We start from the raw sequence: 12,825 nt of genomic DNA, 5'->3' as shown, positions 1-12,825 counted from the left end.
AGTGCTTGCTGTTGCTCACTAGTCAGTGAAGAAAATGTCTGCACTGCCGCACTTACCCCGAAATGAGCCGGCACAGAGGGCACCACCGTACAGTCTGTCACCAAATGCATTGCATTGGTGACAAGGTTTGGTGGCTTTTCGCTGCCAAATGTATTTGTTGTCATATTTACCTCTCCGCTTGATTTTATTTTTCTTACTCTTGAATCCATTACCGGTACCTGTGGTATGTTGAGCAGCGACTACACACACTGCAAAGTGAGCGGAATTAGATTCCACTCTCAATGCGGCTTGAACGATCTCCGCCCATGTGGAGTTTTGGTCCACTACCCCTGCAATAGCAGTTTTGACAGTGGGTTTCAACCTTGCCATCAAAGTGGAGTTACACATTTCTGCATTTCATTAAAATGATATGCTAGTGCCAGATTAGTGCACAAAGCATCTTCCATCCTATCAACGTACTCACGTACCCCCTCATTTTGACCCTGAGTGCATCTATTAATTTTGTTAATGTCAGGGCGTAACAAAGTATTTCCAAAAGCTGTCACAAATAGTTCAATTTGTTCCTGTGAGGTTGATGGATCACATGCCTCACGAGCGGACGACCAGACGGGAGTACAATAGTTTCCGACTAATTGTGCCAACATTGCTCTTGGCAATAGGGAACGGATAACGTTATCATAATCACCAGCGTGGAATCCAAAATTTTGTCCCTGTTTCCATAGGAAACTGATAAATTCCTGACCCTCTTTAACCGGGTCAGGCACTTCTTTCATTATGCTACGCATTTCACCAATACTCAGCGGCTGGTGTTGGTGTTGAATTTGAAGTCGTGTTATAGGTTGGCCATCTAGCAGTATGGGGTTCCCTTCCTCTGGGAGTATCTGCCCGGGATAATAAGTAATCGCAACTGCATGAGTACGAACCGGGCGCACCTCTCTATGGTTTCCGGGGTCCTTCGGATCTAAGATCCAGTCTGGGACAACTATGTCTGGACTGGTGATACGTCCCTCTTCTACCTCTCTCAACCTGTAATGCTATTTTTCCTCTATAAGAGAGGGGTATAGGGGAGGCATGACCTGTTTAGCCTGGGATGCATGATATTCCGGGGCGAACGGTGGGGAAGTGACGATAGCATACACCCCCCACAGGTGTTCTGATACTGCTGGAGGGTAGCCGTAAGTTGTTGGACTTTATTTTCATTATTTTCCAGAGCCCTCGCGCGGTTCTGGTTCTGTTCACCAATTTAGGAGCCTGCCCTTCTGCTATTTCAAATGGTTTTATTAGTTGCCTCATTCTTGTCAGTCGCCTGGACAAGATGACCCTGCATATCTTTAATTTGAGCTTTATCTGTTTTACTCTTCTGTTGATAAAACGCCGACATCACATTTTTCATTGTCATACCACAACAGCATCTCTGAGTTCTTTATTTGATTTGAATTTTCCGTCAGCAGGGAACTGTCCATGTTGGAACTGTCGACCAATTTGCTAAATTTCCCCCATACTCGAGACGATTTGGTAGAATGCTTGTGTGCCTCTATGGCTTTATTAATCTTTCCTTCCTCTATCCCCCCTTTTAAAGGGAGAATCGGGGCTGCCAGTCGGCATTTTAATAGTTATTATTCTGACGCCTCTCCCGACGGTGTCCAGGGTGTTTAGATTTCCTCACCCACAGCTCTAATACACGCCAATTTTAACTATTTTTCAGGTAGATACCCACTTCCCGGAGAGTAGTTACGGTATAGGTGCCTAATAATTTGGTCACGGGACCTGATACCTTGTACTAGAACCAAAACTGAAGCGTCTGCCCATTTATTTCTGGAGAATACGGTAGACCTAATGTCTTATACCAGTGACAAGCTACAAATATCACTGTTGTTGACAACACACACAACCAAAATTATTCAGTTGTCTTCCTATTTCCACATAATCTGTCACGGTCCCCCTCCCCAATAGGGCATAAACCCACCTCTCTCCTTATTGCTACTGCTAATACACTCAAATCATGTTCAAACAACATTCGAATATCGCTTTGCTTTTCTAACCATGGATGAGGCTCTCTTCCAGAACTTGTAGGCAACCTTCTATCACCATCCACATTCCCACTGTTTCATCTTTAAGCACAGATATCCTCAGATCTCCTATTCTCCACCGAACACACTTCCTGCCTTTGTCCCTCTACATGGACTACTTCTCTATAACCTATCGTACTAGTACATGGATGTGCCAACGTCTCCATATACCATATAGACTACAGAAACTTAAACAGACTCCAACCCCTAAACTAACCTATTGGGGGGATACCTCCTAAGCACGTAGTGCCCACATTGCCTAGCCTAACCTATTAGGGGACTAAACCCTCTTGAACACACTGTGCCCGCAATGCTCCAGTCTAACCTATTAGGGGGCTAAACCCTCCTAGGCGCGCAGTGCCTAGTCTAACCTTCAGGTGGATAAACCCTCTTAGGGGCCCCAACCCCTCGGTCTACCGGTAGTATATACAGTAGGCCTACTTAATAAACTCAGTCTTTCTAGGTCCGTATCCTATAATAGGTTCAGCCTACGACTCTCATCTCCCCAAGATGTCAAAATGAGTGGTAACAGGTGTAGGAACTGTGCCTACCTTTTGTTTTTGGTGCCGGCTCCAGTTTCACTGATTTGGACTCTCTAGTTCGACTGTAAATCATGCTGAATCCTGCCGACAACGCCAACTGTTAGGTTCTGACAGAGTGAAAAACTAACGGACAACCAGTTAAAGCTCAAACCAAGTTTATTCACCCACTGGGTCAAACAGCTGCAAAGACAGACATGTTTACACAAGCACATATATTTATACCCTCCTACTAGGCAGAGTCTACTCCTTGCACATCTAGACAGCCAATAAATATATTTTGCTAGTCAGGAACTTAATTGGTGTGACAAGACTGACTGTTCCTCCTCACTTCATCTGACCTGACCTCGGACCGAATTCCTCGCTCCTCCCTAATCCACGGCTGTCTTACCTTATCAGTGACTGAAACCAGACTGTTGCCCTTTGTTCCTCTCCTTAGGAGCCATGAGATTTAACAATATCATGTTTGAACAGAATGTAAACTTTCTGCACTCCCCCTTCCTCACTCAGTAACTTGCCATACACCTAGTTCTTATCCACCCTCTGTTGATATACATTCATTATACATGTAAAGTAATCAATAAGTTATAGTATGGTAACATGAATAATTATATTTCAAACTAGAATCCAACACACTAAAAGGGCATTATTATAATTTCACAATTTCAGTGTTTCAACCTCATAAGCTAGGTTTCCATCCAATTGGCGACCAGATTTTCATGCAAATATTCTAAAATCTGCTTAAAGAAAAAATAAGCATTTTCCCACCAGTGATGTGTTTCCACCAAACAGACTGGTTGCGGATAAAAAAATCAGTGTGTGATGAGGTAGAGCACACAATGTACTTTTTAGCTCAACTTTTCATGTACCAAATAAAAATCTAAAGTTCAATTTGTTTCCATCGCATTTTCAACTCTACCGATAGGTTTGCCACACACTGCTGCGTTAAATAGCAAATGTGCCTACTCTGGTCTTGGCACGTGCGCTCTAGCCAACAGCTCGCAGATACAGTGTGGTTAGGCTAATATGATGAGATTATTATGGATAAGAGAGAGAATATTTGTATTTGTCAAACTGCAGTAAAACATGGATTGTGTCACCAGAATAAGAACCTGGATATCTATTGGAAAGGAGCATCAAGCTCATCACTGTGCACTTTCACCACCCTGTGAAGTTCATGATAACGTACACTACATGACCAAAAGTATGTGGACACCTGCTCGTCGAACATCTCATTCCAAAATCATGGGTATTAATATGGAGTTGGTCCCCCCTTTACTGCTATAACAGCCTACACTCTTCTGGGAAGGCTTTCCACTAGATATTGGAACATTGCTGCAGGGACTTGCTTCATCAGCCACGAGCATTAGTGAGGTCGGCACTGATGTTGGGCGATTAGGACTGGCTCGCAGTCTGCGTTCCAATTCATCCCAAAGGTGTTTGATGGGGTTGAAGTCAGGGCTCTGTGCAGGCCAGTCAAGTTCTTCCACAACGATCTTGACAAACCATTTCTGTATGGACCTCGCTTTGTGCACGGGGGCATTGTCATGCTGAAACAGGGAAGGGCCTTCCCCAAACTGTTGCCACAAATTTGGAAGCACAGATTCGTCTAGAATGTAATTGTATACTGTAGTGTTATTTCCATTCACTGGAACTAAGGGGCTTAGCCCGAACCATGAAAAACAGCCCCAGACCATTATTGCTCCTCCATCAAACTTTTCAGTTGGCACTATGCATTGGGGCAGGTAGCGTTCTCCTGGCATCCGCCAAACCCAGATTCGTCCATCTGACTGCCAGACGGTGAAGCGTGATTCATTACACGAGAACGCGGTTCCACTGCTCTAGAGTCCAATGTTGGCGAGCTTTACACCACTCCAGCCGATGCTTGGCCTTGTGTGCGGCTGCTCGGCCATGGAAACTAATTTCATGAAGCTCCAGACGAACATTTATTGTGCTGATGTTGCTTCCAGAGGCAGTTTGGAACTTGGTAGTGAGTGTTGCATCTGAGGATAGACTATTTCTACACGCTTTAGCACTCAGCGGTGCCGTTCTGTGAGCTTGTGTGGCCTACCACTTCGCGGCTGAGCCGTTGTTGCTCCTAGATGTTTCCAATTCACAATAACAGCACTTACAGTTGACCGGGGCAGCTCTAGCAGGGCAGAAATTTGACGAAATGACTTGTTGGAAAGGTGGCATCCTATGACAGTGCCACATTGAAAGTCCCTGAGTTCTTCAGTAAGGCCATTCTACTGCTAATGTTTGTCTATGGAGATTGCATGGCTGTGTGCTCCATTTTATACACCTGTCAGCAATGGGTGTGGCTGAAATAGCCTAATCCACTATTTTGAAGGGGTGTCAACATACTTTTGTGTATATATAGTGTATTTAATCTGTAGCTTAATAAACTACATGGTTTACTTCGATATGATGGTTATTATTTAAATATGTGCTCATAAAGGCGTTTCCACCGCCATTTGTTGCATAATTAATTTTACAGACACAAAACATCCCACAGTGTCGAACAAACAAATTATCTGCCGGTATTTATAAAATCGTAACTTTCCATCACAGCCGTCTTGTTTTTTTTATAATACAGTATAACTTTACTTGCATAAAAACTGTGGATGCTAATGTGGTTAGTGAGTGGAAATAAATCTAGTTAATCATTTTCATAATGAAGTCACATTTTTTACTGCACTGCCCTTTTTAAATAACCTTTAACCCAGATCTGTCTGAAACTTTTAGAAAAAGACAGGAAAGGGAAGGTAGAAATGCAATTTATTGATGAAGGTGATTGGAATGTATCATGGGTGGGGGGGTATTGATATCTTAGTGATCTACCCCTTTCCTCTCAGGTTCTGACACAGCCAAAGGAGAAGGGAGCGATGAGGACGATGACAATGAGTTCTTTGACGCCATGGAAGAGGCCCCTGAGTTCATCACTGTGCCTGCAGACCCCCAGTTCCACAAGTCTGTGTACTCTTTCATCACTGTTTTCACTCTCCTCTCCTTCTGATTGGTCAACCGGTTGTGCTCTTGAAGTCATCAGTTTTTCATGTCTCTTCTCTAAGTATTAATGGAGAGAACTGAAACATCTCTGATCTCAGCATATTCACAGGCAAATAAACACCATATCAGGTTCCGGAATTTGCTGTGATTGATCAATTCGCTACGGTAAAGGTGCATGAAGATGTCAGAATTCAAATCAAATCAAATCAAATGTTATTGGCCACATGCGCCGAAAACAACAGGTGCAGACAGTACAGTGAAATGCTTACTTACAGCCCTTAACCAACAGTGCATTTATTTTTAATAAAAAAGTAAAATAAAACAACAACAAAAAAGTGTTGAGAAAAAAAAAGAGCAGAAGTCAAATAAAATAACAGTAGGGAGGCTATATATACAGGGGGGTACCGGTGCAGAGTCAATGTGCGGGGGCAGTTGAGGTAGTTGAAGTAATATGTACATGTGGGTAGAGTTAAAGTGACTATGCATAAATAATGAACAGAGTAGCAGCAGCGTAAAAAGATGGGGTGGGGGGGGCAGTGCAAATAGTCCGGGTAGCCATGATTAGCTGTTCAGGAGTCTTATGGCTTGGGGGTAGAAGCTGTTGAGAAGTCTTTTGGATCTAGACTTGGCACTCCGGTACCGCTTGCCGTGCGGTAGCAGAGAGAACAGTCTATGACTAGGGTGGCTGGAGTCTTTGACAATTTTGAGGGCCTTCCTCTTGACACCGCCTGGTATAGAGGTCCTGGATGGCAGGAAGCTTGGCCCCAGTGATGTACTGGGCCGTACGCACTACCCTCTGTAGTGCCTTGCGGTCAGAGGCCAAGCAGTTGCCATACCAGGCGGTGATGCAACCAGTCAGGATGCTCTCGATAGTGCAGCTGTAGAATATTTTGAGGATCTGAGGACCCATGCCAAATCTTTTCAGTCTCCTGAGGGGGAATAGGCTTTGTCGTGCCCTCTTCACGACTGTCTTGGTGTGTTTGGACCATGATAGTTCGTTGGTGATGTGGACACCAAGGAACTTGAAGCTCTCAACCTGTTCCACTACAGCCCCGTCGATGAGAATGGGGGCGTGCTCAGTCCTCTTTTTTTCCCTGTAGTCCAAAATCATCTCCTTTGTCTTGGTCACGTTGAGGGAGAGGTTGTTATCCTGGCACCACACGGCCAGGTCTCTGACCTCCTCCCTATAGGCTGTCTCATCGTTGTCGGGGATCAGGCCTACCACTGTTGTGTCGTCGGCAAACTTAATGATGGTGTTGGAGTCGTGCCTGGCCATGCAGTCATGGGTGAACAGGGAATACAGGAGGGGACTGAGCACGTACCCCTGAGGGGCCCCCGTGTTGAGGATCAGTGTGGCAGATGTGTTGTTACCTACCCTTACCACCTGGGGGCGGCCCGTCAGGAAGTCCAGGATTCAGTTGCAGAGGGAGGTGTTAAGTCCCAGGATCCTTAGCTTAGTGATGAGCTTTGAGGGCACTATGGTGTTGAATGCTGAGCTGTAGTCAATGAATAGCATTCTCACGTAGGTGTTCCTCTTGTCCAGGTGGGAAAGGGCAGTGTGGAGTGCAATAGAGATTGCATCATCTGTGGATCTGTTGGGGCGGTATGCAAATTGGAGTGGGTCTAGGGTTTCTGGGATAATGGTGTTGATGTGAGCCATGACCAGCCTTTCAAAGCACTTCATGGCTACAGACGTCAGTGCTACGGGTCGGTAGTCATTTAGGCAGGTTATCTTAGTGTCCTTGGGCACGGGGACTATGGTGGTCTGCTTGAAACATGTTGGTATTACAGACTCAGTCAGGGACATGTTGAAAATGTCAGTGAAGACACTTGCCAGTTGGTCAGCACATGCTCGGAGTACACGTCCTGGTAATCCGTCTGGCCCTGCGGCCTTGTGAATGTTGACCTGCTTAAAAGTCTTACTCTCATCGTCTACGGAGAACAGCTGGTGCTCTCATGCATGCTTCAGTGTTGCTTGCCTCGAAGCGAGCATAGAAGTGGTTTAGCTCGTCTGGTAGGCTTGTGTCACTGGGAAGCTCGCGGCTGTGCTTCCCTTTGTAGTCTGTAATAGTTTTCAAGCCCTGCCACATCCGACGAGCGTCAGAGCCGGTGTAGTACGATTCAATCTTAGTCCTGTATTGACACTTTGCCTGTTTGATGGTTCGTCGGAGGGCATAGCGGGATTTCTAATAAGCGTCCGGGTTAGAGTCCCGCTCCTTGAAAGCGGCAGCTCTACCCTCAGTGCGGATGTTTCCTGTAATCCATGGCTTCTGGTTGGGGTATGTACGTACAGTCACTGTGGGGACGACATCATCGATGCACTTATTGATGAAGCCAGTGACTGATGTGGTGTACTCCTCAATGCTATCTGAAGAATCCCGGAACATGTTCCAGTCTGTGCTAGCAAAACAGTCCTGTAGCTTAGCATCTGCGTCATCTGACCACTTTTTTATTAACCGAGTCACTGGTGCTTCTTGCTTTAGTTTTTGCTTATAAGCAGGAATCAGGAGGTTGTGGTCAGATTTGCCAAATGGAGGGCGAGGGAGAGCTTTGTATGCGTCTCTGTGTGTGGAGTAAATGTGGTCTAGAGTTTTTTTTTTCCTCTGGTTGCACATTTAACATGCTGGTAGAAATTACGTAGAATGGATTTAAGTTTCCCTGCATTAAAGTCCCCGGCCACTAGGAGCGCTGCCTCTGGATGAGCGTTTTCCTGTTGACTTATGGCCTTATACAACTCATTCAGTGCAATCTTAATGCCAGCATTGGTTTGTGGTGGTAAATAGACGGCTATGAAAAATATAGATGAAAACTCTCTTGGTAAATAGTGTGGTCTACAGTTTATCATAAGATACTCTACCTCAGGCGAGCAAAACCTTGAGACTTCCTTAGTATTTGATTTTGTGCACCAGCTGTTGTTTACAAATATACACAGACCGCCACCCCTTGTCTTACCGGAGTCAGCCGTTCTATCCTGCCGATGTAGCGTATAGCCCGCTAGCTGTATGTTATCCATGTCGTCGTTCAGCCACGACTCGTGAAACATAAGATATTACAGTTTTTAATGTCCCGTTGGTAGGATAAACGTAATCTTAGGTCATCCAATTTATTTTCCAATGATTGAAGATTGGCTAATAGGATTGATGGGAGCGGCAGTTTACTCGCTCGCCGTCGGATCCTTACAAGGCACCCCGACCTACGTCCACGATATCTCTGTCTCTTCCTCATGCGAATGACGGGGATTTGGGCCTTGTCGGGTGTCTGTAGGATATCCTTCGCGGCCGCCTCGTTGAAGAACAATTATTTGTCCAATACGAGGTGAGTAATCGCTGTCCTGATATCCAGAAGCTCTTTTTGGTTATAAGAGACGATGGCGGAAACATTATGTACAAAATAAATTACAGATAACACGGAAAAACACACATAATAGTACAATTGGTTAGAGGGCTGTAAAACGGCAGCCATCTTCTCCGGCGCCATTCAAATTCAGATATGAAGTCATTGTTTTAGCACTATTGAGAGCTTTTACTACATTGTTCAATGCACCAATAAATTAGCACATTCTAATTGTTTTATTTTTCCAATTCCCGGCATCTTGGAGCTAAAATTGGGATCATGTAAATTTTGCTAATGCCAATACAAAAAAAAGAGTAACGGAGAGCAATGAACAATATGACTAACTTAGCTACGAGGCATTTGTGTTAAGTGCACCTCTGCTTTTGATCAGCTTATTTTTCAATCAGACCTTGTGTATTGAATGGTTAACATTATAGTCAAATAACCACAGTATATCACATCAATGTCATGGTGAAATATTATTTTTATTTTTATTTTTTATAAACAAATACAATGACAACAACACGACAAATACAACAACACTTAAGCAAGGCACGCGAGGCAGTGCTGTATCAGGAATACAGTCACAGGTAAATGGCGGCGTTTGACCCGACGCAATAGCGGAGGGCCAGTCAACCCATTTACCTTTTGACTGTATTCATGATACAGCACTGTCTCGCCTGCCTTCATGCTTTTATAGAACTGTTACCAACATATTAAAATAACAATGAATTGCATTCACCAGAAGATATAGTCCGGACAAAAATCTGGTTGTTCTTTTGGTCATGTTGCTACAGTCGTTAATTCTTTTTGCATAGTTGCTATGCGAAAGGACTGATCGTCCGTTCTAAACAAAATGGTTGCTATGTAGGCTGGTTAACGTTGTCGCTTGCTAGCTAACTAGCCAGCCAACTTCAGCTAACTCAGTCACATCAAGCATTGAACCTGGAATGACAGGACACTAGCTATAGCTAGATAGATTTATTTATTTGACAATGTAAAACACAATACAACCACACGTGGATAATGAATTTAAAATCATAGAGGATGACACAAAAAGTTTGAAAATGTATTTCCATTGTGGTCTTAAATAAATGTTTACAAGCAACATAGTAGGCCTACGCTACACAGTAGACCTAGCCTAATAGGCATACTTTGGTAACACATAACCAAAAAATGGATAGGACGACATTGTTATAGCCATAGAGTATGACTCCCTCAGTAGATCAGCCTTCTCAGGCTCCTAGTGAGTTAAGTGATGGTTTTACGATGGTGATGCCATGCAAACTTTAGCCAGCTAGCTAGCCAAATCAGACAAATAAAATACAATTTGATTGGTCGCATACAGATATTTACATTTACATTTTAGTCATTTAGCAGACGGTCTTATCCAGAACGACTTACAGTTAGTGAGTGCATACATTATATTTTTCATACTGGCCCCCCGTGGGAATCGAACCCACAACCCTGGCGTTGCAAACGCCATGCTCTACCAACTGAGCTACATCCCTGCCGGCCATTCCCTCCCCTACCCTGGACAACGCTGGGGTCTCCCGGTCACGGCCGGCTACGACAGAGCCTGGATTCGAACCAGGATCTCTAGTGGCACAGCTAGCACTGCGATGCAGTGCCTTAGACCACTGCGCCACTCGGGAGAGTGATGTTATTGCGGATGTAAAGAAATGCTTGTGTTCCTAGCTCCAACAGTGCAGTAATATCTAACAATACACAACAATACACTAATCTAAAAGTAAAATAATGGAATTAAGAAATATAGAAGTATTAGGACGAGCAATGTCGGAGTGTAAATGTATGTATGTGATGGGATGTATAGACAGTATGTGGATAGAATATATACATATATATATATATATCTGAAGAATACGTAGGATAGAATAGTATTTGTACAGCAATAGTTGAATAGGATGGCCTTGACTAGAATACAGTATATACTCATATGAAATGGGTAAAACAGAATGTAAACATTATTAAAGGTGACCAGTGTTCCATTATTAAAGTGACCAGTGTTCCATGGCTATGTACACTGAACAAAAATATAAATGCAACAATTTCAAAAAATTTACTGAGTTACAGTTCAGATAAGTAAGTCAGTCAATTGAAATAAATTCATTACGCCCCAATCTGTAGATTTTACATGACTGGGAATACAGATATATCTGTTGGTCACAGACCTCCATTTGCCTCATTCAGCGCAACACATCTCCTTTGCATAAAATTGATCAGTCTATTGATTGTGGAATGTTGTCCCACTCCTCTTCAATTGTTGTGCGAAGTTGCTGGAAATTGGCGGGAACTGGAACACGCTGTCGTAAACGTCGATCCAGAGCATTCCAAACATGCTCAAAGGGTGACAGAACTGATACATTTTCTGCTTCCAGGAATTGTGTACAGGTCCTTGCAACATGGGGCCGTGCATTATCATGCTGAAACATGAGGCGATGGCGCCGGATGAATGGCACGACAATGGGCCTCAGGATCTTGTCACGGTGTCTCTGTACATTCAAATTGCCATCGATAAAATGCAATTGTGTTCACTGTCCGTAGCTTATGCCTGCCCATACCATAACCTCACCATGGGGCACTCTGTTCAAAACATTGGCATCAGCAAACCGCTCGCCCACACGACGCCATGCACGCTGTGGCATTGTGTTGTGTAACAAAACGGCACATTTTAGAGTGGCCTTTTATTGCCCCAGCTCAAGGTGCTTTGTAATAATAAAGCTGTTTAATCAGCTTCTTTATATGCCACACCTGTCAGGTAGATGGATTATCTTGGCGAAGGAGAAATGATCACGAACAGGGACATAAACAAATTTGTGCACAGAATTGTAGAGAAATAAGCTTTTTGTTCATATGGAACATTTCTGGGATCTTTTATTTCAGCTCAGGAAACATCGGACCAACACTTTACATGTTGAGAAAATATTTTTGTTCAGTATAAATACGGCAGCAGCCTCTTAAGGTGTAGGGTGAGTAACCGGTTGGTAGCTGGCTAGTGACAGTGACTAAGTTCAGGGCATGGTACTGGGTGGAGGCCGGCTAGTGATGGCTATTTAACAGTCTGATGGCCTTGAGATAGAAGCAGTTTTTTCTCTCGGTCCCAGCTTTGATGCACCTGTACAGACCTCGCCTTCTGGATGATAGCGGGGTCAACAGGCTGTGGCTCGGGTGGCTGAGGTCCTTGATGATCTTCTTGGCCGGGTGCTGTAGATGTCCTGGAAGACAGGCAGTGTGCCCTCAGTGATGCATTGGGCAGACCGCACCACCCTCTGGAGAGCCTTGCGGTTGCGGACAGTGCAGTTGCCATACCAGGCGGTGATACAGGCCGACAGGATGCTCTCAATGGTGCATCTGTAAAGGTTTGTGAGGATCTTAGGGGCCAAGCCAAATTTATTCAGCCTCCTGAGGTTGAAGAGGCGCTGTTGCACCTTCTTCACCACACTGTCTGTGTGGGTTGGACCGTTTCAGATTGTCATTGATGTGTACGCCGACGAACTTGAAGCTTTTCACCTTCTCCACTGCGGCCCCGTCGATGTAGATGGGGACGTGCTCCCTCTGCTGTCTCTTGAAGTCCACGATCAGCTGTTTCGATTTGTTGACGTTGAGGTTATTTCCCTAGCACCAATCCGCCAGGGCCCTCACCTCCTCCCTGTAGGATGCCTCGTCGTTGTTGGTAATCAAGCCTACCGTCTGCAAACTTGATGATTTGAGTTGGAGGCGTGCGTGGCCACACAGTCATGGGTGAACAGGGATTACAGGAGGGGGCTGAGCACGCATCCTTGTGGGGCCCCTGTGTTGAGGATCAGCGTAGTGGAGGTGTTGCCTACCTTCACCACCTGGAGACATCCCGTCAG

The 12,825-nt window shown here is 44.7% G+C and overlaps 1 protein-coding gene across 8 annotated transcripts in view; it reads left to right on the top strand.

Annotated features, from left to right (window-relative positions):
- LOC311113019 (oxysterol-binding protein 1-like) overlaps positions 1-12,825 on the top strand; it is a 67,285-nt gene that overhangs the window by 33,264 nt on the left and 21,196 nt on the right. For all 8 annotated transcript variants that reach the window (XM_084156140.1, XM_084156136.1, XM_084156137.1 and 5 more), the window contains one exon: positions 5,464-5,578. In XM_084156140.1, coding sequence (XP_084012266.1) covers positions 5,464-5,578 — 115 coding nt within the window. The remainder of the gene's footprint in view (positions 1-5,463; positions 5,579-12,825) is intronic.

The sequence above is a fragment of the Coregonus lavaretus genome (genome assembly GCF_964263955.1).
Source record: "Coregonus lavaretus genome assembly, chromosome: 39".
Lineage (NCBI taxonomy): Eukaryota > Metazoa > Chordata > Actinopteri > Salmoniformes > Salmonidae > Coregonus > Coregonus lavaretus.
This window is presented reverse-complemented; position numbering and strand designations above follow the sequence as displayed.